This window comes from Apis cerana, linkage group LG13, assembly GCF_029169275.1.
Source record: "Apis cerana isolate GH-2021 linkage group LG13, AcerK_1.0, whole genome shotgun sequence".
Lineage (NCBI taxonomy): Eukaryota > Metazoa > Arthropoda > Insecta > Hymenoptera > Apidae > Apis > Apis cerana.
Genome location: NC_083864.1, coordinates 5875403 through 5902920, shown reverse-complemented (window position 1 = coordinate 5902920; position 27518 = coordinate 5875403). Strand labels below are relative to the sequence as shown.

Genomic DNA, 27518 nt, shown 5'->3' with positions numbered 1-27518 from the left:
CCGCCCGCGACCCCTTTCGATTTTTAATCGTGACTCGCAAACATTACCATTACTATTACACCGATCTGATTAACCTATCCCCGTTCATCTAAAAAAAATCCAACACGTTTCTAAACTTTTAAAACCGCAAAAATTAAATTTCGAAAACGCGTTTCTTTAAATGCTTCCCTTTCCGTTCCAATTTTCCACCTATTTAAGATTTAAAGTCTCTCGACGTCGTTCCTGAGGTATAAATTTCGAGTGGAAACGATCATTCCTCGATCCCGATCGTGGAAAGAGTTAGGATCTACCCAGAAACGCGTGACGTGGAATACGTATCAGTCGGAATAAATAAATAAATAAATAAGCGAGAGATCGTAGCATTAAAACGGATGTTCCTTGATGGAGATGGAATAAAAAAAAGATCTCTCTCGTTCTCTCTTTTTCTCTCCATCACGGAGAGAATTTCTCGGGAGGAAACGTAACGTGGAAAAATCTCGGAATAAGTCAAACTATCACTCATGAATTTTATTTTCCACGCCAAACGGCCACGGTGTCGCTCCACTTCCCTCCCATGGCTCGCTCTTACATCCCTTTCTCCAAGAGAATCGCATTTGCATAACATAAATGTACGCCTCGAAGGGAACGAGAGCAAAGGAGAGAGGGAGGTATCGTGAAGAGGGGTCGGACAAACAGACAAAACGGACACCAAGCAAGAGGCTTCTGCACGGTAAATCTTTGGATACGTTTCTCTCGTCTCTACGGTATTTTTTGCATTCGTCTCTTATTTCACCGTTCTTTTTTTTTCTTTTTTTTTCTTTTTTTTTTTTTACAATTGTCGCATACTTCCAACCTCGCGAGCGCTCGAATCTCATCCGATGCTCGAGTTTTAAGCCGCCGACGAATTATTTTTCAACCCCCCTCCCCACTCATCCACGACTCTCGCCTTCCATTTAAGCCGAGAGTATTGAAACCGTATATCTTTTTATCCCTTTTCTTCTTCTTCTTCTTCTTCTTCTTTTTTTTTTTTTCTGAAGCTTAGCGACACTTTATGATATCGAGAGTGAAGGGAAAATACGATGAGAACAATTTTCTTCCCGTCGAGTAATCCCTGGTAATGCTAGTTTGTGTCTTATCGAGCGATTTCAAAAATACGCGCGGGACTGGATTTATGCGACTGGAAACTGGAAAAATATTTAAATTTGTCGTATATATCAGAGATCGTGGAATCGTTTCATAAATTTTGGAGAACGAGGGAATGATTGTAATTAATGTAAAAAAAAAAAAAAGAAAAGAAAAGAAAAATCACTTTTACCGTTCTACTTTTAAGGGGACGATAATTTCGAAATCAGAATCACGATGATATGAAAAGAAAGGGCAGGGGGAGGAGGGAAGAAATATATTTTTAATATAAACGCGACGCGTCCGAAAATTTTTCACCGGAAATGGCGGACGAAATATTCTTGGCGGTTCGTATAAAATGCATTAAATTTGTATCGTACCGCTTTATTTCAATTCGGGGGAATAAAAATGGTTGTAATTTCTGGTACGGAATGTTCGATGTAATATCGGCCCGAAAAATTTTCACTCGATATATCAATCGTTTGCGAACGTTTCTAAAAAACTGATGAACATCATTGGTACTCGAGAAACGGTATACGCGATATTAATAACTCGTTACGCAAGAGACCGATTGTAGAAATAAAAAAAAAAAAGGAATGACGAGTTAAGCGGTTGGAAAATCGCAATGAAAAGCTCTTTAAAGGGGGCTTCTAAAGTTGAAATTATCTACGAGACTCTTTGGCTGCTCGAAAAACGACGAACAATGTTACTATTATCGCTGCTCTTTTCGAGAAAGGGAGAGGGAAAGAAGTGAAAACGAAAAGGAGAAATAGAAGATAGCAAATACGTTTAAAAATTTGCCTGGGAAATTGCTCGAGATTTCTTATCTCTACCGCAAAGATTTTTTTTTTAACGATACCTTTCACGTGGATCACATTTATCGTTCATTCAGGTCGCGCATAAAACAGGAATATTAAAAAATTATCCGGGATCGTGACTCATCGATAAAACGTGACGTAATTTGGAAAAAAACATTACGATCCGCGGCTCAACCGCGGCAAGGGATTGTTTTCTGAATTTTAATCCTTCCCAATGTATTATTAATATTCGTATCGCGATAAAAACCGATTTAACAGACCGATTTATCTCACTTATGCACTCGAAAAGCACGATGACGCGGAAAGGATAAAAGACGAACGAGAAAAATTTCATAAAAAGCGGTGACAAAAGTGGAAAATAAAGAAGAAAAGAAAAAAAAAGAGTCTTTGTAACAGCTACATCCTGGATATTTAAAAAATTCAATTTTTCGCGATAAGAACGAATTATGAATCGGAGAGGGTTCGTTATGAAATGTCATTTTCAACGCGGAAACTCTCTCTCTCTCTCTCTCTCTCTCTTGCTCTCTTTCCCTTCCGCATTATAATAAAAGCATAAGCGGGAAGTGGCGTGCACATGTTCATTAAAATTCAAACGTGCAATAATAAAGTATCTTAATTAAACAAAACAAACGTCATAAAATATATTTATTCACGCTCTGACCGTGGATAATACTTGACTAATTGGATAGAAAGTTTACGTATAAAGTATTGAACGTAAAATATAAGCAGGGAAGAAAACTTATTGTTAACGGATTTCATTTCGAAAGCAAAGATAGAAAAATCTTCGAAGTTTTTTTCCGTCTTTTAATAAAAATATTCCTCGTCGATATTTTGAAATTAATTTTCTTCGATTCTATCGATCCCAAGATTCTCTGGAATAATTATTGCGCGGAGTGTATTTATCATCTCGAACTTGTACCCCGCTTAATTTCGGTGATCTGTCTTTGCAGATTCGATAAACATTCCTGAAATCTATCGCTGTTTCGGTCGAGACGTGTTCATTTGCAAACCTCCTTCGTCAAACAGCTCCGACCTTAATGCCGATTGATCACCACTTCTTGTTCACCACGTCACGCTTCCTCTGTCGGGCGCAAACTTCGAAAAGTTCAAGGTACATAGATCCCGTAGACCGTAAGACAGGAGAGATAGTTGAACGCGGTATAACTCAGGAACAATTTCCACCAGGCGACAACCAAGCCGAACTCCACTTTTCGATTCGACCCTCGTACGGACCGTTCATTAGATCTTTCGTGTACGTTTTAGGGGGGGAGGGAGGATGACGGGATTACGTAAAACTCGGTGGAAACACTTTCTACTTACGAGACTATGGAGAAAAAAAAAGGAGCAAAGGACGAACCTGTTTAACCAGAGATCGCTGTTAACGTTGTTACAGCGATAATCAAACGGGGGACGAAGTTAAAATCGATCGATGGAATTGGAATGAATGGAATGGAATGAAATTACATTAAACAAAGAGTATTATAAATTATAACTAATGAAGAATAATTGGAAGGACGAGCGCAAAATGATTCTGAATTCATTCGATTCGATGTTGCACTCGTTACGAGAGAAGGAGAGTAACTCCATTTTCTTATTCCGTTATTCTCGTTTATATAAAAGTAATATAACTTCCTCCTAACGACTTTTATTTCCAGACATCTTTACGGTCTGAGGTCAGCCAGTTATGGCGCTCCAAGAACCCCTTATGAAGAAATCGTCGTTTGCAGAAATTTTTATACCCCCTTTAGGTAACAGCCTTTTTTGCTACCACCGTCTCGAGTGTATACGAATACGAATAGAGGAATCGAAGGAAATTGTCCAAAAAGAAACGTTGCGTGGCTTTCGACTCCTCCGATCGAACGATCTTCACGATATATATGTACCAATGATCGCAACTCACAATGAATAGCAAATATGTGAAACGATTATTGGCAAGGGGAAAATTTACACGGCCGGACCGTTAGTTTCAAGTGGACGAACATCACCAGTCAAAATGACGCCACTGTTCTCCGTTATACATTCCGTTATAAACGAGCTATACGACCTGGAACTAACGCGACCGCAAATTTGTACGAGTTGGAACGCGCGAGTCGCCCTCGGACGACTTCGTGTTTAGGAGTCAACGGGGTAATTAATAATAAACCCGGGGAGATCTTCCTCTTTTCTTCATCCTCCCTCCACCCGGCTCGAAACCTCACGGATAAAGAAGTGACGCTGAAAATGAAGTAGACGTAACGTAAAGTAGAAGTTTATCCGTATCAAATATGTTACAACGAAAAACGCGCAAGACTTGTGTTATACGTGTTCGGGAATAATTAGAGGAAACACGTTTCACGACGTGTTTCCGAGCGAAAGTACAGAGGGGGGGAGAGAGAGAGAGAGTTTGACCCAGCTAGGGGATCGTTCATTAGTCGCGGGGTTGCACGTGGCCGCGAACTTGCAGAAATTACAATGACTTTTATGGCTTGCTGCCGACCAAAATTTCTCGCATCAATTTCGAACGTTCCCAGCTGTGTTTGGCCAACAAACGTAGTTTCGACGTAGCTGCGAAAGAGATAGGTGCGCTATTCTGCGGAAATTGTAAAGAGCCCTCCCCCTCCTCCTGTCTGTATCACGATACAAGGAATTATACTACGGTTCTCAACTCGTGAAAGGGATTCACGAATATCGGGAGCGAGAGAGAAGATTTTGAGAAGATTATAACTATAATTTTATAATATATATATATATATATCGCGGCGTGGCGTCTCTTTATTATGATTAGACAATTTAATTATTGAACCGAGGAAAGATAATTTTACTGCGTTATTCAAGTGTGATGTATCTATCTATCTAAGAATAGACGGTTATACAATTTTATTGGAGGTCTGTAATTTAATCAATGGATTACATGCGGGGGGAGGAGGGAGGAGGAAGGGGGAAGGGGGATAGAGTATTGATCACATTGTACGAGATGATAGAAACGAGGGAAGAAGAACTCGGTTTACATCCACCTCTTGCCTACACGGAGGAAAACAAACAGGTTTTCGCGAAGCGGAGTGTTTTTTGCGACGTGCTTGAACATTGTTTATACGTTCCTATTACCGTATCTTTCGGTTCAGAATACTGATAACTTGCTTTTTCCATAAATATCTCTACGTAAATTTTAGTCGTATACCTCTATATATATAGACTTGCATAGAAAGTATGAAATTTTTTTTTTTTTTTTACGTTTTACGTATGAGTGATAAAATGGTGATAAAAAAAAGAAAAAATATTGCTTGAAAAAGAAAATATATGCGTCTTAAGGAGATATTAACTTTAAAGATATTCGATAATTTATAAACGTTATTCGTATAACGCGAAATAATGAAAGACCCCATACGTAAAATGTAAAAAAAGAATAATAAAACGAGAAAACCTATAGTTATCTACGCGATTCATTCATTCCTAACGTGTCGCTGCGGATAAGCCACGGCGCGTCCTTGGTTACATCTCGAGAATCGGGTATCGATTGCTTCTCTCGCACGCCGATGAAAAACGAGGGAAAGGAAAGAAAACACAGTGGAGCCCGTGTGCTCCCTGTGTCCAAGCAAGACAAACATGTTGCCACCAACCTTCCTTCCTATGTACTCTAACTACACGATTCCCTTTTACGATTCCCTTTTACGATTCCCTTCAATTCTCGAAACGTTTTACGGAACACGGACATTGCCGAAACGGCAACCCCCCATTTCGATCCCATTCAAATTCGCCCCATTTCCCTAACTCACCCCTTTCCCTCGTTCACGTCGTACGAAAATTTCGCGTTATTCTGTTCGCCCAATTATCACCCTAAGCATTCGCGAAGAGTGGCGCAGAAAATATGAAAAGAAGGGAAAAAACGATCGCTCGACTCACCGTTCCGCAGAGGTCCACGTAACGAAGGGGTTGTCGAAGGACGAGAAGTCGATCCGTTCGACGTCGATTGTTGACGATCGCAGGTCAAAGCACCGCTCGAGGAATCAGCTGATCGATGAATGACAATCTGCGATGATCCTCTCTCTCTCTCTCTACACTCCCTGGTGGAGGCGATTCTCCACCGAACACGAAACCCTCGCCGAACGAAGGTGCGCGGACGACTGACTGCCGCGGCCGTCACGGTGGGGTGTAGCTGTGCGCTGATTCTCCACGGCTTCCCCACTTCCAGCCCCCGTTCTCAATCCCTCCTTGTCGCGCCACTCCAACCTCTTCTCTTCCTCTTCTCTCCTCGATCTCACCCTTCCTCTTTCCCCCACGATACCCGTCCAATCGGCCTTTCTCCGTTTTTTCTTCACCCTTTGCGCCGTTTCGTCTTCATCTTCTTCGTCTTGTTCATCACGTTCCCGTCTTCTCACCCTCTTCTTCCTGACCACGGTTCTTCCTTCACTTTCTTCTCAGTTTTTTTTCTTTCTTTTTCCATCGACTCTTTCCTTCTTCTTCTTCTTCCTTCGAACGCGTCGATCGCTTTTTGTTAATTTATCGCGACATTTTTTCGTGGCCAAGTTTTTTCTTCTTTTTTTCTCTTTTCTCTGGATTACGAATCGTGATTATCGACCCTCCCTTTGTCTTTTTTCTCAACGGTCCAACTATATTTGATTTCGGATTCCCCGTACCATTTCCTTCCCTCCTAGAAAACCAATCTCCCTTACGGGTTTTTTCTTCGGCTACAGAGTTTATCTCTATACCGTCTAACTCTTTCCACCCCTCTGTCTCCTATCTTCTTATCCACGTTTATTACCCCTTTCCACAATTTTCTCCGCGATTTTCGCCCCTCCTCTATATTTTTCCTTACCCAAGTCCCTGTTCTCCATCCACCCTTCCCCCTCTACCGAGTAAAGGATCATCTCTCCCTATCGTCCTTAAGTTATCCCTTGTCTTTCTTTTTCCCACGCATCTCTCGTCTCTGTTGCATCATACACACTCAATATCGCTCCCGACTTCTCCTTCTTCCTCGACCGAGGAACACTCTGTCTCATTTTCTCTATAGACCCTAGCCTCGAACAAAGAGACGCAAATGCCAGAACTTGTTCGTCCACGAGATTTAACGTTCGGGGATGAAAGGAAAAATAGGAAAGAAGATACAGGAGCGGGTGTGATCGAGCTACGGGAGAACAGAAAGAGAGAGAGAGAGACAGGGTGCAAATAAGGCAGAAGGCGGGGGAAGAAGACGAAGGGGTGCGCCCCAAGGTGGAAGAACACCGGCGATTTATTGGATCTTAGAGATCAACGATCACCTATATACGCGGAGAAAAGTTCGTTCAGTAGAATTCGAGACGAGATACTTCGGTCGTTTTCCGTCTTGGTGGAAAAAAAAGGAACGTGGGAAGACGAAAAAGAGATAGCGAGAAAGGGGAAAAGCACAATGAGAAATCAACTGTTTCTGTTTCTGTTTCTGTCCAGATTGATTCCGAGCTCGGTTTCAAATATCGATGCCCGTTTAAACTCCTTTTGAATCCATTGAATTTTGATTTTTGTATTATTTAAAGAACAATCCATCTTCTTTCTTCTAAATTTTTTCGATATCAAGAAATTACGTTCAATTTTATTACACGGAAATATAAGAATGGAATATCGATCCATTCAAGACGTATCCGATAACGTATCGTTTTGAATAAACTAAAGAAGAAGATTGTAAAACGATATCGTTATTGCAAAAAAAAAAAGAATACTTCCGTCTCCCAAGGATTTCGTAATAAAAATCCTCGTCCCAAATTGAAGGAAGTCCCGAGGAAACGAATTCCATTAAATAAAATCACAATATTCGTCTTCCAAAGTAAAACTGTCACGCGAAGAAAAATCATCGAATAAAATTTCACGACGCATTACCAACATCGTAAGAGAATCGAAACCCGTTTTTCGAATAAATATCGCGAATAAGATTCTCGAAAATAAATGAACCGCGATAGAAACGAGCAAGAGAACGTTCCGCCATAAACCGATCATCAAGTATCCGGCCAGTATCTGAAATCGACAATATCCCCCTATATACACGACACGTAAGCCTACACGCAACTACTACCACCAGCTTTCAATTTGGCCAGAAAATAATTTACACTTTGGAACGTAGGAACGGGGGGATGGGGAGGGACTCCGCGGGGAAATTTATCGCGAATATGCATGCGCCATTTATGAATATGAATTATACGGGGCAAATTATTATGCATCGCGAACGAAGAAAGTTCACGAGTGGGACTTGCCGCTTGTCGCGGGCCAGGAACCGGAAATAGAGATACGGGAGATAGAGGAGATCCCTTCGCATCCACACTTTCCGCCTCGAGACGTGTCGAGACGCTTGTACACTGCCTCGAAAACTTTCTCCAAAAGTGCGTTGAACCGTCGCGACACGCTCCCTCTACACGTACTCCTCCCAAACACACTACTCCTCCCTTGGATCGATCCCTTCGTCCCTCGAGGTTATCACTGCGAAACGAGACGGGCAAACCGATACGTTGCAACACCGTTTCCACGTATGAAGATCACGTAGATCGTAACGAAGCGGGAGGCAGGGCAGGGATCCGCGCCGAATGCCATAACTTTGAAGGGGGGCTCGAGTCGTGACAGGCGCGTTAGCAATGATTTAGCGTGCGGCACAACCCCGAGGAACCATGCTCGGCCACCGTGACGCGCAACCAGGAAGGAATATCCAGTCGGAAATATCCGGCGAGGTTGGATGCGCTGGATGGCGCGGAACGAGAGGGATGGGGGAGGACGAGGGCTCGCCTTGTTTCTACCGCGATTCGACGCGCGGGGAACGTGACGGTGGTGGCAATTTAATATGAACGGAACAAAGTGCGGCCGTGAAGATGGAATACTTTAATTTCTGGGTCACTGCGACCAGCTGTCAGCTGTGATTTAGCGCGAAATGGGAATTAGCCGGTGGAGAGATATTCGAAATACGAATTGTTGGATAAACTTGGGAAGAGAAAATCCGATTGTTACGTTTCCTCTTTCAGCCGCGAGTTTGCGGAATATTTTTGAATCTTTCTTTCCTTTCCCTTTTTTTTTTTTGTTTTTTAATTTCCCTCGTAAATTCGAGGAAATCGTCGTTCGATCGTCAACGAGAGTTTATTTCGCACGCACGCGTCGTCGTCGTTGTTGTTGTTGCGTCAAATTTTGCACTTCGTTTCATCGACTCTCTCTTCAATCCTAATTGCAATTTGTTCCTGTTAACTGGATTTTCACGTGAATGCGCAACGGTATTGGAAGTAAAGTTGCGCATAGCGAAATGGAAACACGTGTTAAATGGTAACGTATAACACGATCGTTGCTCCATTATAAAATGTATTAATCGGTGCTCGATCTATATAATTTCAACCTGGATTATCGCCGGAATTCACGATTCCCTCTGCACCAGATATTTAAGGCGAATAATCGTATTTTACGGCGCAACAACAGCCCCGTGGAAAATTGATATTTTGCCGCTCCGAGAAACGACTTTTTCATTCTTGGAACGGGAATGCATGAATATTTCCTGCTTCCTTCGAATCGACTAAAGGGATAAACGTGTGCGTGTACATATTTGCCCGGAAAATTTAGGCTGAATAATTGGGCGCGGGATAAGAAAAGAAAAAGAAGGGGAAAAAGTAGATCAACTGAGAGAGGATGGGGCCACGTTCAAAAATAGAGCGGTCCACTATCTTGGTCCACTCATCTCGCCGGTTTCGTGTCACTGTCCTCGTAATTTATTCATACCCGTACACCCGTCCATCGTCTTGCTCCGGTCCATTCTGTGACGTCACGTTGACCCTTAAACCTGGCCCGACGACCACTCGCTCGATCCGAGACTCGCAATTTCCTTTCCGCGCGACCAGAGAATCCGCGCCAGAATTTAATACGGACCTTTATCAAAGTTTCAACGGTGGAGATACACTCAATGGTGGAGAAAAAAAGAAAATAGAACGAGCATATCGTTCGAAGAATTTTTTTATTTTTCTTTTCTTCTCTTTGCTTTCTTTCCAGAATAATTTTTAAGAGATATCGTTATTCTTTTCGAAGGTACGAATTATTATTTTTTCATTTATTTATTCTTTTCCATTTGATTTCGCTCCTAACTCTATCCCCTCCTCGTGCATAAATAATATTTTATTCGTAGTTACGAATAAACTTTACTTCCCGTATCATTTTACAATTGTTGAATTTTAATTTGTATAATAAAATCCAAATTTCCTATATTTCCTATATTTCACGGAAATATATATATTTATATTTGAAATGAAAAATTGAAAGGATCGATCAAAGAGCGATACATTATGCAAATCTGTGCAGGAACGCGTGACGATGTTTCATTCGGCCGATCATCGGATTCGCGGGATACGCGGTAAAACGTACCAATCAACGCTGCGGAGCGTGCTCATCCGATGGCATTAATTTATCTGCAATTAGAGGGAAATTTCAGGGCGAAAGGGGGTCGTTGCCACCGAAATAAAACGACGTGCCGTAAGCACAACACGTGGACACAATGGCTCCGTAATGAAACGATCCTGTAATTCCTATTCTATGGGTCGACGAGAAAAGAGGGGGAAAAAAGAAAGGAAAAAAATATATCTTCGCTGCTTCGGTGATCGAGCAAGTATCGTTGCCAAGTCTGGGCAACGAAACGATGGAACCATCCCGTGTTCTTTTTTTTTTTCCTCCTCCTCCTCGTCCCCTCTCCCCCCTGTGTTATCCGAGAAGCGACCGATATTGATTACAGGTGCCGGTTTTGCGTTTTCCTCGTCTTGATGACACGTTTTTTTCAATATGTTGTGACGAATGTTCGTTTTCGAATGGAATGTTGGAGATGGATCGCGACGCTCCAAGCAATATTGCGCGAATCCAGAGACGTTAGATTTATGGTCCGTGGCCGCATAACAGGTTTTTAGAAAAATTCTTTTTCGTCGTCGAGGGGAGGAGGGGAGCGGAACATCGAGCGTCGAATACGGTTTAGAAATCGAAACCATTATCATTTTATGGATGAAAGTTTCACGGCAACTTTTCGGGATTGATCCGCGCGCGTGTCCGAAGGAAATATATTTCTGTCCGTTTAATTGAACGTACCGTCAGGCTCCAATGCAAATTTCGCCCAAGTTAGACGAGAAAGTAATGAAGTCGCAAATTATATGCGGAACAACGTGAAAGTTGGGCTAACTGGAATTAGATGAGCGTTTCTCTTTTACTCGTCCAACGGGACGGGTTCTTCCTCTCTCTCTCGTTGAACGTTCTACACGTTGGAAATCAGTGAGAATCATCCGTTTCCCCTTTCACTCTCTTTCTTCGTCCGAAAATTAATTATTCGATTGGATATGCAAGAAAGAAGAAAAATTCCTACCGCTCACATATAATTCCATCCTCGTTCGCAACTCGTCGTCGACTGAATTCTATCGAAACACGAATGTTTCTATACACCGAATGTTTATACACACCGCGATTACGAAAGCGAATACGAGTCGTCGATTAATGTTTCGTTTCGTTCCGTTCGTGTTTATAAACGATTTACGATTTTCTTTTCTTCCTCAATGACAGAGAAATAACGAACGAACGAATATTCAAGGATACAAAACGAGCTCGAAAAAAAAAGAAATATCGACGAGATTTCTCGTTTCGAAAAAAGAAAAAAAAAAAGAAGAGAAAAGAAAAAAAAGAACCATTTGCTCGATACTCCGATGGGATGTAATAATACCGTGGACCGTGTGGAAAAACGCGATACAGATGGAATGTGATATTCGATGGGAATGTCTGGGAAGACGGTAGAGAGAAGAAAAATATAAAATATACGCCCCTACGTCAATATTGATTTATTAGGATGGAGGCAGAGTCTTTGGGAACCTCAACTTTCCTCGCCAATCACCAAACGTCCCTTGAATACCGTCAAACAGTTGATGATAAATGACCGAATTGATACCGGGGTGATCGTCCTGTTTGAAAAATTTCGAGAATAATGTCTCGCGACTTCGGTCCGATACTCGACCGAAACTCGATCGATAATCCGAGGCGATACGTCGTGTTAAAAGAGAAAAAAAAAAAGAAAAAAGAAAAAAGGAAAGTATGGAAAAATAAATAGTTACAAATAATTTGTAACGATTTATCGAAGGATTGGATACATGGTTTGGAAAGAAGAGAGAGAAAGGGGAGGGGAAAAGGAATGATCGGTTGAAAAACGAAATCGTTAAAAGAGGAACGAAAGAAAGATCGAATTTAACCTGAGAAATATCCCGATGTCCACGTTTATCGTTTCCTTAGATTGTGCACCGTGGTTTATCCCGGCGACTGGATCGTAAACTCACACATTGACTCGCCGCACCGGAGATGGAAGAAATCGAAGGGCGCCATGCTGTAATTTCCGGTACGTCCAGTCGTAGCTGGATTGAAAAACAAGAAGGAAAAGAATTCTATCGGGGGAGAGGGGGTAACAAATTCCAGATTGTTTTGCCCTTCGTCACCCTGATTGCTCCATTATTTCTTCGATCGTTTTCTCTTCTTCTAAGCTTCTAAGAAATTTATATTGTCGTAGGGATTAAAAAAGAAAAAAAAAAAAAGCTATAAATTTTAGCTCGTAATTTATATATACGATCACCCGGAGGTGATAAGGTAGCATTAAATGTGTTTTCATATTCAACGGGACGAAATCACGGGATAAAAACTGTGAATGAAGGAATAAAATTAAAACAACTCGAGATTTATATCGCGTCACGATTAAATATCCTTCCGTCCAGAAATTACCATTCGAAAATCGTGGAAAGTTGTTTGCCATCCAGATCCAGGCCGCAATTAGATTTTCGCGTATCCTTTCGTACGAGTGCATTCGAAACTTGCACGGGGCTGTTTCCAGCGTCACGTTGCAGCGGACTAATTAGCGTCGCGTCACGCTGCCTTTGATCCCTGTAAATTGATAATGGCACAGTATCACCCCTCCCCCTCCTTTACCAACAGCGAATTCAATTCTGTCCTTTTCACCCTCGACCCTTTTTCGCCGCCTCGCGAAACATCGTAGCCCTGCACCGCCTCTTTTCGACATCAACCCCAAAGGATCTCTCTATACGCGTATAGAGTGGCCAGCAGCCCGCCACTTTTCTATTTTCTTCGCTTTCTACCTGTGCACGAGCGACTCGCAGCCTCGTTTCTCGCGCTCAAAGTCTCCGCCAACGGCCTCGCCCCTCAAAGCGATTCCCTCCAGAAAAGAAATCGCTTCCGGTGATTCACGCTCGATCCCTCTTTCTCTTATCCTTCCTTTTCCTTCCTTTCCTTTTTTCAACCCCCGTCCGGTGAAATCTAATTGACCCTCGCCCGATCAACGATAGATAAAAGAACAAAGGAGCCATGGATTCGCGGATTGGTTATTATCCGGATGTGATGTATGGAGTGTGGAAACTGGATTAACCGTTCGTAGTTAGAGTAACCTTTGAAATTGATTTTCCATTTCTTAGATAGGTCGCGGAAAGAGGGTATAAATAAGGTCCCTTTTGAACGTTAATGACTCCATCGAGGGTTGATATAATTTATCCATCTTCCCGATCTTTCTTTTTACTTCTTCCTTTTTCTTTATTTTTTGTTCTATCTACAACTCGATTCCGTCCCAACAAATTTCTCCAAGATCGAATTCAATTTTGTACATTTATCTAGACTCGTTCGAGTTGGCAACAATTGACACTTCGATCAAGAAGAATTAATTTACATTTGGGAAGAGAGAGAGAGAGAAAGAGAGAGAGAGAGAGAGAGAGAGAGGGATTGGATGGATCAGAGTGGAGAGGTTTACAGTGGAAGGGTAGAAAAAAATAAAATAAAGGAGCGAAAAAACTTCGTGTCTAATAAAATCTACAGCCGGCAACATCTGGCTTACCTTTCTCTCTAGAAAATAAATAAAAGTGACGGATGTTTTTTCTCCCCTCCCGTTACTTCTGCATTTCATATGCGCCCGAAAATCCCGTTTCTTCTCGCGCCTCTATCTTCTCTTCCTTTTCTTTTTTCAATCGCGTCTGACACAGCGTCGGGTCACTGAAAAAAAGAAAAAAGAAAAAAGAAGGAGAAAGAAAGAAAGGAAGAATTCTTACCACAAACGAGAACACTTGCCAGACGAGTTTCTCAGTTGCTATTACTCCTTTCGGCCGAGCATGGTGAATCGGAAGGACACTTAAAATAAATTTATCCGGCATCGAATCGGTCCAACGTTTGTACCTCGATTCGGTTGAACGAGCCGAGCTTCATCTCAGATTCAATCGCGCCTGAAAGTGAAGATTTCTGATTAGTCGAAATTTTCTACGAATGATTCTTTCCTTTTTTTATTATTATTATTATTATTTTCTTAAAATTAATCCGTCCTTTTACAGTTGATTGTCGAATTACAATTTGTTCGAATATCCTTCTTTTTTTAGGGGATAAAAGTTCGAAAGGGAAAAGTTTTTTGGGAGTAAAGTTGGGGGAAAGCAAAGTGCAAAAGCAGAACTTGATGAGATTTTAGACACCGAGAAACGCGACAATCACAGAGGCTAGCAACTCTTTCAGACGATATTACGAGCCTAATTGACACCACTACTTTGCACTATGTAAAACGTCGAACATTGGAACGGATTCAACTCGACGACAAAGTACCAAGAAGAATACCCCTCTCTTCAACCGCGAAACCTCGCAACTAAATTCTTCCCAAAGCGTGTCATCTATATTTCACGAACGACAGACAGACACGTTCCGTTCAGAGAAAGAGGGAGAAGTGCGTTTTTAAATTCGCTTTTAAAAACTTTGCTTTTAATAACTATATTCTCTTTTTTCTTTATCTTATCGTATTTCTCATCCCTTGAAAGATGATCAATTTCGAGTGAAATCCTTATAATTTGTATGTTCGACAATTAAATCCAAGTAAAATCCATTGCTAAGAGAAACTAAAACTTTCGAAGCAATTTCTTTACCTTCGTCCTTTAATTCTTCCCCCTCTAATTTTCCCTTCAATGATCTTTTTTCGAATCGTCAACGACACCGATAAATCGTGTCGAATCCAGTGCAAGCAGAATAAAGCAAAGAAGAAAAAAAGAAGGTGGACTTTTCACTGTCATTCAATGAGATCTATCGTGACTACGTCGTTGGAGTGTCGAGAGGGGAAATAGAATAAAAGTCGTGGAAGAAGAAGAAGAAGAAGAAGAAGAAGAGTGGCAACGCGAGAAACAATGGAGTTAGAGAAAAAAAAATGGGTGTCACGACGGTGCAGCCTCCTCTGCCCCTATTTTTCATTTTCCAACCCTCTCTTTGCCAGCGAGGCGGCGAGGAAAAGAGAAACAAGGAGGAGGGTGGTCGCTCGTCGATGGGGTGGAATGTCTCGCGCGCTTGTTTGATTTCATTCGGAAAACCAATTGATTTGTTTGCGTCCATTTCCGCCCGGGCAACACTATTTTCTATCGAACGCGAACCGTGCCGGTGAATCGCTTGGAAAACTGAACGCGCTCGTGAAATAAATTCCCAACGTTTACGCGACGGGGGTTTCCACCGATGAACGTTTCCAATCGAAAGAAACTTTACGGATCCAGGATAGGGCGCGCGACAACTTTGTGCTTGTCACTTGTCTTGAAAAACTTCATTTCCTCGGATGGAAATGTTTGCCATAAGAAAGGAAAGGGAGGGAAAATAGAAATATCGAGATATACGGGATGCTCATAAATTTGGATCGCGTTTTAGAAAAATATATGGAAGAAATATTTTTGATGAAAAAAAATATATGTGATAAACAGCGAGGAAACAGTGACCAGAATTTCCCTTTAAACGATGCGGCGAAGAAGAATCGTTATTTTGTCATTTTTGTGTAACTAATTTACAAGTTAAGAATAATCAAAATAATTAAAGGAGAACACGCTTGGAAATTTTAAAACTGTAATAGAATAAAATCCTTTCGAATGGAATGAGGCAATTGGAGAGAATTACAATTCGAGACGAGTTAGATTTCCCATTTCTTGATTCCAATGTAACGTATTACCAACGTATTAATTTGCCTTCGTTCCAATAACCAGATCAACAGGTAAACCATAACGAACATAATAAAAAAGAAAGTAAGTTAAATAAACAAGTGTAATAAACAAACACCAACTACACCGTTCACTTTGTTATACTCCACTCTTCTTCTAATTCCTCATCCCTCGAATATCTTTCTCTCGTTTAAAGTAAATATAAGAAATTGGCTTCGTCAGCTCGGTTCCACAGTTTACCCCTGTTGAATGCATTTCTATCCGACGAACAGGATTAAGCACAGTTCATCTCTTTTCCCCCGAGGGATCGAAGCACGCACTCAAAGCCACGCGTTTAGGGGTGGAAAGCAGCTCTGTCTGTTTCCATTCGACCCTTCATCCCCCTCTCCTCCCTCCTCCTCCTCCTCGCCTGTTCCAAGCATCGATTCGAGCCCGGCCACCTTCACCTGTTTCACCCTGGCACGAGGGCAAGCCTCGAAAGGAAAGCTCGAAAGCTCGAGACTCGTCGAACGATTGGGCGCATTTGGGGAGACGAAAGGTAACAACGGTGGTAGCGGTCCCGAAGGGAATTAAATGACGGGCACGCAGGCAACCTCGCGAAAATTCACACGTGGAACCTTAATTCGAACGTTTTCGCATGGCGGGAAGTCGGTGGTGATTACCGTAGAATTCACACGGAATGCGTAATAAGGAACAAATAGAGAACGGGCATTGAGATCTCGAGAACAGTCGCATCGTTCGAGTGGAATTAACTTTTATCGCGATACAAGTTATTGCAATGTGGTGATGAAGTAAGAAGAACGATTTGAAGAGTAGATTTGAGATCGTAGAGAATGAAGTAAAGTTGGAAAGATGGAGAAGTAACTGTGAAAATTTATTTATTATATTTTTCGCTAGCAATTTTTGTAATAATTATTTTGCAATTTTGCAAAAACGAAGTGAGATAGCAATAGAATGACATAAGTTTCATAATATCTGTTTCATAGATGTAGTTGTAGTAGTTGAAGTTGAAATTATCTATGTGTGAAGTTGTATAGATATCGTTTATTTGAATTTAAAATTAAAAAACATCACCCGATAACTTTTTTTTTATCTATTTTATTAACTGATTGGAATTTAATTAATCCTTGTCCTTGATAATCACATAATAAAAATTTCCAATCTTGCAATTCATCTATTTCGAACATAAATTATAAAATATAATTGAAGAAAAAGTTGATTTTACAAAGTACAAAGCGTCTGATAAACACTTAATCGATTAAAAATATGAAACAAGATTAATTATTAATGATGTATAAATAAAATAAATATAATTGTTCGATTGATTTCGAGATTTTAATCAATCGAAATCAAGATGATACAGACAAATTAAAGATAAAGACAAGTTAACATATATAATGTTTAAAATAAATCAATAGTGGTTAACAATTATTCAAATATAAAGATATTGAATTTTAAATAATCCGATATGCTTGTTGGAAAGTGTTTATTTATAACAATTATTTATAACACAACTATAAAACTATAAAACATTTTATTGTTTAAAAGTTTAAAATCCCTGTAACTTTCTTGTACAAATGTTCTATAAAAATCGATAAAATTTAATATATAAAAATAATCTTAAAAATTAATTGCATTGTCAAATATTGCACAACAACGATAAACCGATCATATTTGTGTATATTAAATGACTTTAAAAAATAAAAAGATATACGTATAATTTTAAAAATGCACTTCGTAATCACGTTATTTTAACCGCTATTTTCCGCTAATATTCTAATAAGTACATCGGTATTTATATATGTTTGCTAAACCCATTCTTTCAAAATAGATATGTATGTATATATATATATATGTATAAATGTAAAAATATTTAAAAATTGTCATAATCAATAAGACACTTGTAAGAGCACTTATGAGATAACAATATTATACACAAAGAATGAATAAACATTACTAACATATCTTTTACCATATATCAATATAACAGTTGAATAATTCATATGCCATTATGCCAATCGATACAAAAATGATTAATCGTACCCTTTCTTAATCGATAATTGATTCCATTATGGTACGAATTGTAAATCGAGGCCTCGAAGCGTGAAATTTTTTTCTTCAATCTTCAGCATAAACTTTTACTATTTGTACTCGTTTTTCAATTTGTTTCGTAAAATCTTTCCGCTTGCGTTCTTTGGTAGACTGTCAACAAATGTCACTCCTCCTACAATCACATCGTGTCACGTGATAAAATATTTAATTATGATCATGCAAAAATAATAATGAATTTCTACATGTATGATTAATTTACATATAATACATATGAATAAGATATAGCGTATAATATAAAAAAGATTATATAAATATTAATATTCTGAAATAATTTATAGATCAATTATATTATTATATTAATATTCTGAAATAATTTATAGAATAATTATAGATCAAAGATCAAGATATATATATATATATCTTGATCTTTGATCTATAATTATTCTATATATATATATACATATAATATGAAGCACTCGATGAATTTAATAATTGTTGGATTAAACAGGTAATTCATTATTAATTAAAAATAGGATTAAATTACCGGAAATAAAAAATTATTTTTTTTTATTATCTATCGCCAGATTATGGACTTTATTCGTGCGATTTATCGCATCATTATTATTTATCATAATAACTGAGTCATTCGTTATAAAAATATAAAATAAATGGCAGTTATAATCGAAACAAAAAATTGTTTTACCTCTGAGTTGTTTATATTCCGACACTTTATCCTTTACAAAATTTTTAATATCATCATCTGTCGTTTTGGTACCTTCCTTGAGAATTACGAAAGCTTTAGGAATCTCGCCGAACCTTTCGTTTGGAATACCAACCACAGCTGCCTCGATAACATTTGGATGTCTTTTTATCAAAGCTTCCAACTCGGCTGGTGGTACCTGGTGCAAAATTTCGAAGAGATGAAATTAAGAAAAAAAAGAAAAAGAAACTATTAAATTAATTGTGTCACTATTAAATTAATTATGTCAAACTATTAAATTAATTATATCATTATGTCATTAATATTTCACGGATACATTCTAATATTTATCAACTATATAAACTGGCACAATTGAAATGTGGAACATATGTTTTACGTAAATGAATACACGTGATTAGAATTACGTTGATACTAAATTGAATTATGAAACTGCGATTACAAAGATCAATACATAACATTTTTGATACAAATACAATGTAATAAAATTTGTTAAATTCCAAATACACGATAATATTCAATAAATAATGAAATAAATAATTAAAAGCTTTTGATCGAGGGGATTCGTTCGATTAAAAAATTATTAATAATTATTAATTACTATTGATCAAAAAGATAATCGATCATTCAATCGAATAAAACGTGAAACGTTTACCTGGAATCCTTTAACTTTGATCAAATCTTTCTTTCTATCCGTGACAAAGAAATAAAACTCGTCGTCGAAATAACCAATGTCCCCAGTTTTCAGCCAACCATCGACAATCATCTCTCTCGTCGCCTTCTCGTTGTTTAAATACCCTTTCATGATATGAGGCCCCCTGGCCCATATTTCTCCCTTTTGACCAGCTATAGAAATATCCTCGTTCGTTGCCGAATCGACTAGTCGTAATTCGCAACCGGCAATGTTTTGTCCGATACTTGTTGCTTTTCGACTCCACGAATCCAAGCAAATCACGGGTGAAGTTTCCGTCATCCCGTATCCTTGTGAAGAGAGGGGAGGAAAAAAAGAAAAAAAGAAAATAAATCTTATTTTCACAATCATGGAAAGATTCGTATAAGTTTTAGAGAGAAAAAAAAATTTTAATTAAAATTCGATTTCCCATACCTTGAGAGAATTTCAAGTCATCACTGTTTATCTGATATCTTTCGTAAAATCTTTCCACATCCACTTCCGGTAATGGTGTTGCACCAGTGATAATGTGATGTACATTTTGGAAAATCTCCTTTTTAAGCAAAGGACAGATATTTATAAACGTGATCAAAGATGGTACCGCGAATAAACCTGTTATCTGCGTGAACAAAACACTTTTATCAAAAATATTTCTACGAATTTCATGGATGAAAATTTCGTTCGAGCATAATTTACTTACTTTGTGTTTCGTTAAAACGTCCACGAATATTTCCGGCGTGAACTTTGGAAGTGTAATAATTTTTGTACCGTTATGGAGGCGAGGCAACGTCGCGGCATTCAATCCGAAAATATGGAAGAAGGGTACAATTAGGGGTAATACCTCTTGAAAATCGGCTGGAAATAAATGATCGATCTTGTTAACTCGAGGCTCGATGCCTTGATTAAATCTTAATGATTTAATTTAAATATGTTAAATTGTTATTCACCAGTTGTATGTCGCCACATTCTTTCTTTCGTCGTATATTCCACCATTTCCATGTTACTTACTAAATTCCTATGCGTCAACATGACACCTTTCGGCATGCCAGTCGTTCCACTGGAATATGGCAATATGGCTAGATCATTCGAGGTCGTTTGATAATGCGTTATAGGCGGTAATGTTTTACCTCGTGTGACAAGATCCTGTAAAAAAGGAATGAAAAAAAAAAAAAAAAAAAATCAACGCATAAATATATTACGCAATTACACATTAATATGTAAATATTCACTCATAATTTCGAGTTATTATTTAATAATTCATACCTTAAACGGCACACTGCCTTCGGGAATAGATCTGGTACCATCCTCGATAACCACGAAAGGTCCTCGTGAAGCGGAAGTATTTTTTCTTGCTTCAAGAACAATATGTGCAATTTCTGCAACTGTAATAATCGCAGCTGCCTCGCAATCCTTTATTTGCTTCTTCATTTCCTCTGTTTGAAATGAATCATCCACGTTAATTCTATATTTTATATAGAATTTTATATCTATTTCTTTGATCAATTATAAAGCAATTATAAATCTTATTAAAAATAAAGATCATTAAAAATGAATTATGAATTTTTTATCGAGTACAAAAAAAAACATTAGATTATTAAAATTATATATATATATATATTATGATAATTATATTTATGATAATTAAATAATTAAAACTTAATGATAGTTTTTAGCACTTTAAATTTAGTAAGTGCTCCAATATGATTCAATATTTTTACGTAGTATGATATTTTTCCATTATTTTAATCTTTCTGCATATTTATAATAAACCAGATAATATTATCGAAGGGACATTATACGAATATAATATTTTAAAGTACATTCAAATGTATACGAATGCATACTCGAATTTAAATAATTTCGATTTTGAACAAACAATATTAGATTTTTCTTAATAAATTCATATTTTTTTTACACAATATTTATACACTAATTATTAACGTTTATCTCAAAGTAAATTTTTAATTTATTCCGTTACTCGTATACTCGTATTTAAATCGTATTCTGCTTTTAAAATACTTACAATCATATTTAAAATATTTATTCTATCTTTCTCCTTTTTTATAAATATATATATATCGTATATTTTTTTACATATACTCGATTCAGTTTATCGAACAAATTGCAAATATTTATTTACTTTTTAATACAACAAACAAATCTCAAAATATTAATCATTATATGATAAAAACAATTTAATTTTTTCTTCCTCGAAGAATATTTTTCATGAAAATATTATAAATGTTTACTTATAATATTTATTATTAAATTAAATATTTACGCATATTTCAATTTTATTCTTTGCTCATTCACATAATTATTACTTACCGATTGTGTAAGTAGGATTCATGGTAGTGAGAATAAGATCAGCCTCTAAGACACCGACTGCGGCTAAAATCGTTTCCGGATAATTGGGCGTTATTAGGGCCACCAAGTCACCTTTCTTCAAACCCATATTCCTCAAACTTCTAGCGATATAATTACTCGCGTCTCTCGCTTCAGCGTACGTGTATTTTTTCCCGGTCATCGAACATTCCTAAAAAACGGTAACATCGAATAGATTAAGATGCTTTTTAATTTTGCCGTGGTAATTATATTAAAACGGAGAGTTCAATAATAATAATAATTCTCACACAAGATCGTATCATATAATATCGCATTATATTTTTTACAAAATAAAATACAAACAGAATAATTTGGATGGAAAAATTATTTTTGTCACGTATATTACCAATGCAATGCGATTAGGGAACAGTTCGACATTCTTCCATACGTATTCATGAACGAGGCTATCGGAAGGAGTGAAATCCCCAAACGGCGAAGGGAAAATTTTTTTCCCATTTTCATCTTCTATGAATTTGTGTTGAGCTTGAGTAGACGCATATTTCACAAACCGGTTTACAACTTTTGTTCCGCTCTCTGATATCTGGCCGAGTCTACGTGCATAGCGAACAAACTGCTTTACGCTTGTCATTCTTTTCACTTTCTTTCACGTATACGTCGTGACGTATCGAAACAGTTATCTGGAAGAATAAACAATAAAAAAGCTCAAGTGAAATTTTGACTTAGGAACGAAATAAATAACTTTCAAAATTTCCGGATAATAATAGACGAAATAAGGGACATCAGTTAATGTAGGGCTTAATCCGCTTAACGAATACAGACACAAAGTTATAAAGTGTCGAAGATAGAAATAGATCCATTGAAAACAGCGGTTCCCTAACTAATTTTATCTGAAGCCTAACTTTACGATGTAGAATTCTAAATAGAATTCTAAAAACCGCTAAAACGAATGATCTTTGTTTAATTATGTATTTGTTCACGATATTTAGTTTATAAATTAACTGACTTTATGAATTTTAAATTACATTTTAATGAATTCTCTGAAAAGTGGTGATTTACGATTAAAATTAAAAGATCAATATTTACATTTCTTTCGTTGTTAAAATATTTGTCGTGTCAATGATTATTATTATTACTATTCTATCAATGTATACCAAATTGCATTCGATTACTATATTGTGATATGAAAATCGAATGAATGCATCATTTACGATGCTAAATAAATGACATTTTATCAACAGTGTGAATTCATTATATCGAATCAAACGACGTTTTATTCAGTGGAACGAGTTGCTGGTTCAACAATAAATAAGGGTTCAAAGTGCGATCCACTTATCGGTATCAACCTTTTGGATATCTCTTGGATGTACATAAATACGTACCGATTATTACTTCGCTTATTATCGTGATAAATGGTACAAGAGCCGATCAATTGTAACCGGCAATTGTTGAAAAATTTGTACTCAACATCGCAATTTCGAGCATGATACCAACGATGAGATACGATTCTCCACGATATAATAATTATTTAAACGTTCCATTAGAATCCTCTTACTCTATTCAATTCAAAGGTCGAAAAGCGAATTAATGACTCGAGTCACGAAACGAAAGGAAAACGGATGTTGTACGATTTTTTATCCGACGATAGAATTTAATAATGAGTTCACGATACGAAGTGTTGAAATCGAAAGGAGACCAATGTTCATAGCGGGTCAAGCTTTCGACTTCTCGGCATTTGAAACGATGCGGACACGATACATCGGCCTTAAATAACATTCTAAGTAAGCGCTTTCTCAGAATGAGAACGTTCACTTGGTAGGGCGTTAGTTACAAATGTGTGTACGATGAACGGCAACATATTGTTTTGTTCGTTTTCTAGCTGCAACGCAGTATCGTGAATGAAGCGAATACTGACTCTCCGATAAACTCGCGGAACGTTGGCCCCATAACGAATACAAACACGAAATAAACCTTGTTCTCGGTTAATTAATCGATAATAGAATACAACGTTCAATTTATCCAATCATTTAACGGAATGAAAAAAAGAAAAAAAAATCGTATTTCGTGTTTCCAAGTTCGTTTGTAAGATCGGGAAGGAAATCGGTCTATTTCGATTATTTTTCCCATCGATCGATCTCGTTTCTCCTGAGACGGGGAAATCTGTCTCCGATCCTCGTTTCGCTTCGATCCTAATCGTCCAAAATCGAGGACCGAGTTGAATATATGAAAAAGAAAACGTTCGAGCGAGTGGATTTCCATCAGTCTCGAGATTTGATCTCGCGCGCGACCCAATTTCAAAAACTGCACTTAAATAAGTCACGAATAAAGCCGTGAATAAAAACGTGCCAACCTTTTCCGTTTTTCTTTTCGAACGCACTCGGTGCACATACGAATTACTCGGACTCGTGCAACTTCTTCCCGATCCGATTTCGTTGAGATCGACCGCGATGAAAATTCGAAAAATTACGAACAATTTGATGAACCTTCCTCGCCTAACTGTTTTCTCTAACAGACTAGTGGATTCTCTGGCAAACCACTTAACTTCTACTCGACTGATTCCCCCACCCGGTACCCTAACGAAGGAGGCGTATACAAGGTGATCGTGAAGAGTGTATCACGCTTTTCCAAGGACATGTTATTTGTATGTAAAGACACATAAAGGACATCGTTGTTGTCTGTTGTACACGTGCAATTTGTTTCATTAGATTAAGCCGCGACTGTCATCGCTACGAACGAATCATTACTATATAATGTTTGAGTGTAACCGCTCATGTATTTTGCTCAGTTACCTCAATCAAACGCTACTATATTATATTATATAATTTTCTGAAACAAAATAATAAATCAAGAGAAATTAAATTTTTAAGATAATTTTTAATTACAATGCGTTTTTCTTTTCTTTTCTTTTCTTTTCTTCTTTTCTTTTTTTTTAATTTACGATGAACAATCAGTTTTATTTGTGGAAACAATAATTTTCGAAACGATAATAATTTATGTCCAACGCGATAATTCTCGTTCCTTTTTCAAAAATCACGTTACCGCGTATATCGTGTTATTCGTTCCTCACCGATTAAATAATCGTATCGTTAAAACGATCCGATCTTACATAATCGATATTTATCAGCCATCTCGGGCACGAGCGTTAGTTAGTTAAGGAAGGAAGAATTAAGAAGGAAAATTGCATCGATATCGCGAAACAATTTCCAACAGTTTGCATAAAAAGTTTTCCCGCTACGGTGAAAAATGTTTCCTCCCTTGCCATCCGACGACAAAATTCCATCCCTTTCTCGTCTTATCGTTCGTCGACAATACAACACCCTTCGTGTCGGGAATCCCTCGAATCGATCGAACTCGCGATTTTTATCCACGCGTAATCGCGATCGTATATAAATTTCAATGTACAATTACGATTGCAGTGGGAATTATTATTACAAAAGAGTTCAAGAGGTTTTACTTAATAAAGCGAAACGGAATGTTGCATTTGCAACTCGGAACGATTTGCACTCGACACGTTACTCGCATCGTTGGATGCGTCGGCGCGGCGTCATTGACGCCGACTCGGATCGCCACGTGCAGGCCCGTACAACGTAACTCCAACTTTCCTGCACACTCATTAAACATTCACTGCACGCGTTAATCAAATGCTGATCGTTCGAGCAATTTCCAGGGCGGGGAATTTTTCCTTCCGTTGCAATCGCAGCTCGGCCCACGGATTTTCCATTAAACCGATCGCTCGTTCAACAAACTTTTCTCAGGCGCCCCACAAAGATTCACCCCTGTCTCGGGATAAGGTGACGACAACGCCATGTCGACGTTCGCCCCTATACCTGGTCCTCGCCGCAACCCCCGTTGCGTCCCTAGTTGACCGTGAATCGCGACGAGAAAACCGTATTCGGAACGGGATTTTCGTGTTGCTCGTCGGGCCGTGAGGTTGCCGTTATCGTTGCCACCGGGTCACTGTCGCTGGGCGATTTTGGGCTATGAATGAAGACCCAACCCTTTCATATCGAGGTAATTAGAGAGAGAGAGAGAGAGAGGAGAAGAGATCGGAGAGTTGTTTGTATCGACGGAATGGTCATCGTCTGTTCGTCACCGAGAGCGAGACTGCGTCATTACGAATCAATTTTTTGTACCGTTCGAGATCGTGAAGGACGTGGGGGAGATCGGTTTTTTATCAGGGGAAACGTCGTCGCACGGGACTGAGGAACTAATGGCTAAAACGATCAGAGTGCGTGAAAAATATTTTTCCTACAATCATGTTCATCGCACATGACTTGGTCGTTCCTTTTGCACTGTTAAATAACAACGTATACGTATCGATAGGTGTGGAATTTAAAGTCGTAGAGAGAGAAAGATCATCGATCCAAACGTGATAAATGGTCAACGGTGTCGTGATAATTATTTTACGGCATGCATACATAAGTCGAGCTCGTTGCTCGCCCGCGACAGAAAATATCGGGAAATAAGAGAGAAAATACGTGAGAGTAATGTGTTTTTCAGGTCTTGATAGTGTTACTATTATCGGTAATCCCGTGGCCAGGACCCAGCGTGTTTAAAATATCATGCCCACGCGATCGAGCGTCCGTGGTGAGGAGGATAGTGCAGAAGGTAAAGAAATTTCTATCGAACCAATTCGTTTCTAAACGAAACATGCACGTAAAGATACACGCGTATAAATTTTGGAGAGGAGGAATGATCCAGTTAGAAATGATCCAATTTCGAAGTAGCTTTCTCTCCCTGATTTTTTCAGAGATGGATGCCAATTCTGAAGAAACATCAAGTGGAATTGCCGCTGGAGTGCCCGTTCCACGAAAGTCGGGACATTTTTCGACCCCAGCAAAAGGCGAAACATCAGCACAGACCATCGCAATGGACCTGCGGCCTGTGCGGCAAATCCTTCTACGCGGAGAAACACTTGGATGCCCACTTCGATAACAGACACAAGAGTAACGTTAACACGGTAAAAACTTTCCGCCTCTTCCGGCTACTTACGATTTATTCAAAAGAGTGACGATCGTTTCGTTAAAAAGAAAAATTCCTCTTTACCCACTTAATGAAACACGGCCAACCATAACATTAACCATCTTGTTCCATCTTTTTCCTCGATTAAATGTCGATTAATATAAGGAATCACCTTTTTCCACTCGTCCCAGAAAATCGATATAAAATATAATAATCGTCGGCACGATACAAATTATTTCGAACACGGGAGAGATCGAGTGGCAAGGGAATTATATTACGAATCATAAGTAAAATTGTAATTGTAATTGTAACCAGGCGGAGGATGCGGTGTGCCTCGCGGATTATTGCGACATCATGAGATGCGACGTGCTCGGGAACAGGGACTTCGAGAGTTCTTTGGTGGACGACGAGGGCGGCCACCACAGCACCGACATACAAGTGTGGAAAGAGAACACGGAGCAACGTACCACTTCGGTCATGTCCTGCGAGTCGCGGGCCGGTTTATCGAGGACGTATCCGGTGGAGAAGGGTTGCACGATATCCGGAGGCGGTGCTGTGACCAACATTCAGCAATATTGCCATCGAGAAGACAGCGGCGCCCTGGAGAACCATCGTCTGCCGGGCACGGCGTATCACGTGGAGATCGCTGGCCCCGACAACAAGAGCAACGCTTGCGACAATGAAGAGGACGAGGACGAGGAGGACGACGAGGACGACGAGGAGAATCTCGTCGAAGCGGCTTTGCCAGCCGTGGACAAGAAACAGAGGCGCAAGGGGTTGCATCTGAGGAAGCTCAAGGCCAATTGCAAGCCGGAGGAGCTGCAAAAGTTGAAATTGCAGTGCGAAGTTAGTTTGACTTCGTGGGACGGTTATAAAGAAAGAAAGAAAAGAAAAGTTAAAGACCATGGGTCTGATTTATCTCGGAGGCATCT

At 38.9% G+C, this 27518-nt stretch overlaps 3 protein-coding genes across 12 annotated transcripts in view; 1 reads left to right on the top strand and 2 right to left on the bottom strand.

Moving 5' to 3' along the window:
• The window catches only part of LOC107996214 (uncharacterized), a 133730-nt gene extending 117561 nt beyond the window's left edge, over positions 1-16169 (bottom strand). For both annotated transcript variants that reach the window (XM_062083831.1, XM_062083832.1), the window contains exons 1-2: positions 13735-16169; positions 5799-12776 (exon numbers count right to left, since the gene is read on the bottom strand). The gene's annotated coding sequence lies outside the window, so the exon portion shown is untranslated. The remainder of the gene's footprint in view (positions 1-5798; positions 12777-13734) is intronic.
• The window catches only part of LOC108000195 (uncharacterized), a 149612-nt gene that overhangs the window by 120028 nt on the left and 2066 nt on the right, over positions 1-27518 (top strand). For 3 of the 6 annotated variants that reach the window (XM_062083827.1, XM_062083829.1, XM_062083828.1), the window contains 3 exons: positions 26125-26232; positions 26375-26584; positions 26902-27432. In XM_062083827.1, the coding sequence (XP_061939811.1) occupies positions 26381-26584; positions 26902-27432 (735 nt within the window). In that variant the 5' untranslated portion in view covers positions 26125-26232; positions 26375-26380. Of the gene's footprint in view, positions 1-24518; positions 25853-26124; positions 26233-26351; positions 26585-26901; positions 27433-27518 lie in introns of those variants that run through there. The other 3 variants (XM_017060412.3, XM_017060413.3, XM_062083830.1) reach the window with 3 other exon arrangements.
• LOC108000203 (uncharacterized) lies at positions 17311-24169 on the bottom strand. Of its 4 annotated transcripts, XM_028667825.2 has the most exons (11): positions 23975-24159; positions 23007-23180; positions 22013-22304; positions 21610-21817; positions 20545-20714; positions 20229-20424; positions 19982-20136; positions 19717-19900; positions 19267-19592; positions 18597-18792; positions 17311-18065 (listed from the first exon to the last, which is right to left on the bottom strand). In XM_028667825.2, the coding sequence occupies exons 3-11, from the start codon at positions 22253-22255 to the stop codon at positions 17983-17985; spliced, it is 1761 nt and encodes a 586-aa protein (XP_028523626.1). In that variant the 5' UTR covers positions 22256-22304; positions 23007-23180; positions 23975-24159; the 3' UTR covers positions 17311-17982. The 4 variants fall into 4 exon arrangements, with proteins under 4 accessions (XP_028523626.1, XP_016915916.1, XP_061939810.1 ...); XM_017060427.3 differs by lacking the exon at positions 23007-23180 and having other exon boundaries at positions 23975-24169; XM_062083826.1 differs by having other exon boundaries at positions 17311-18792; positions 23975-24160.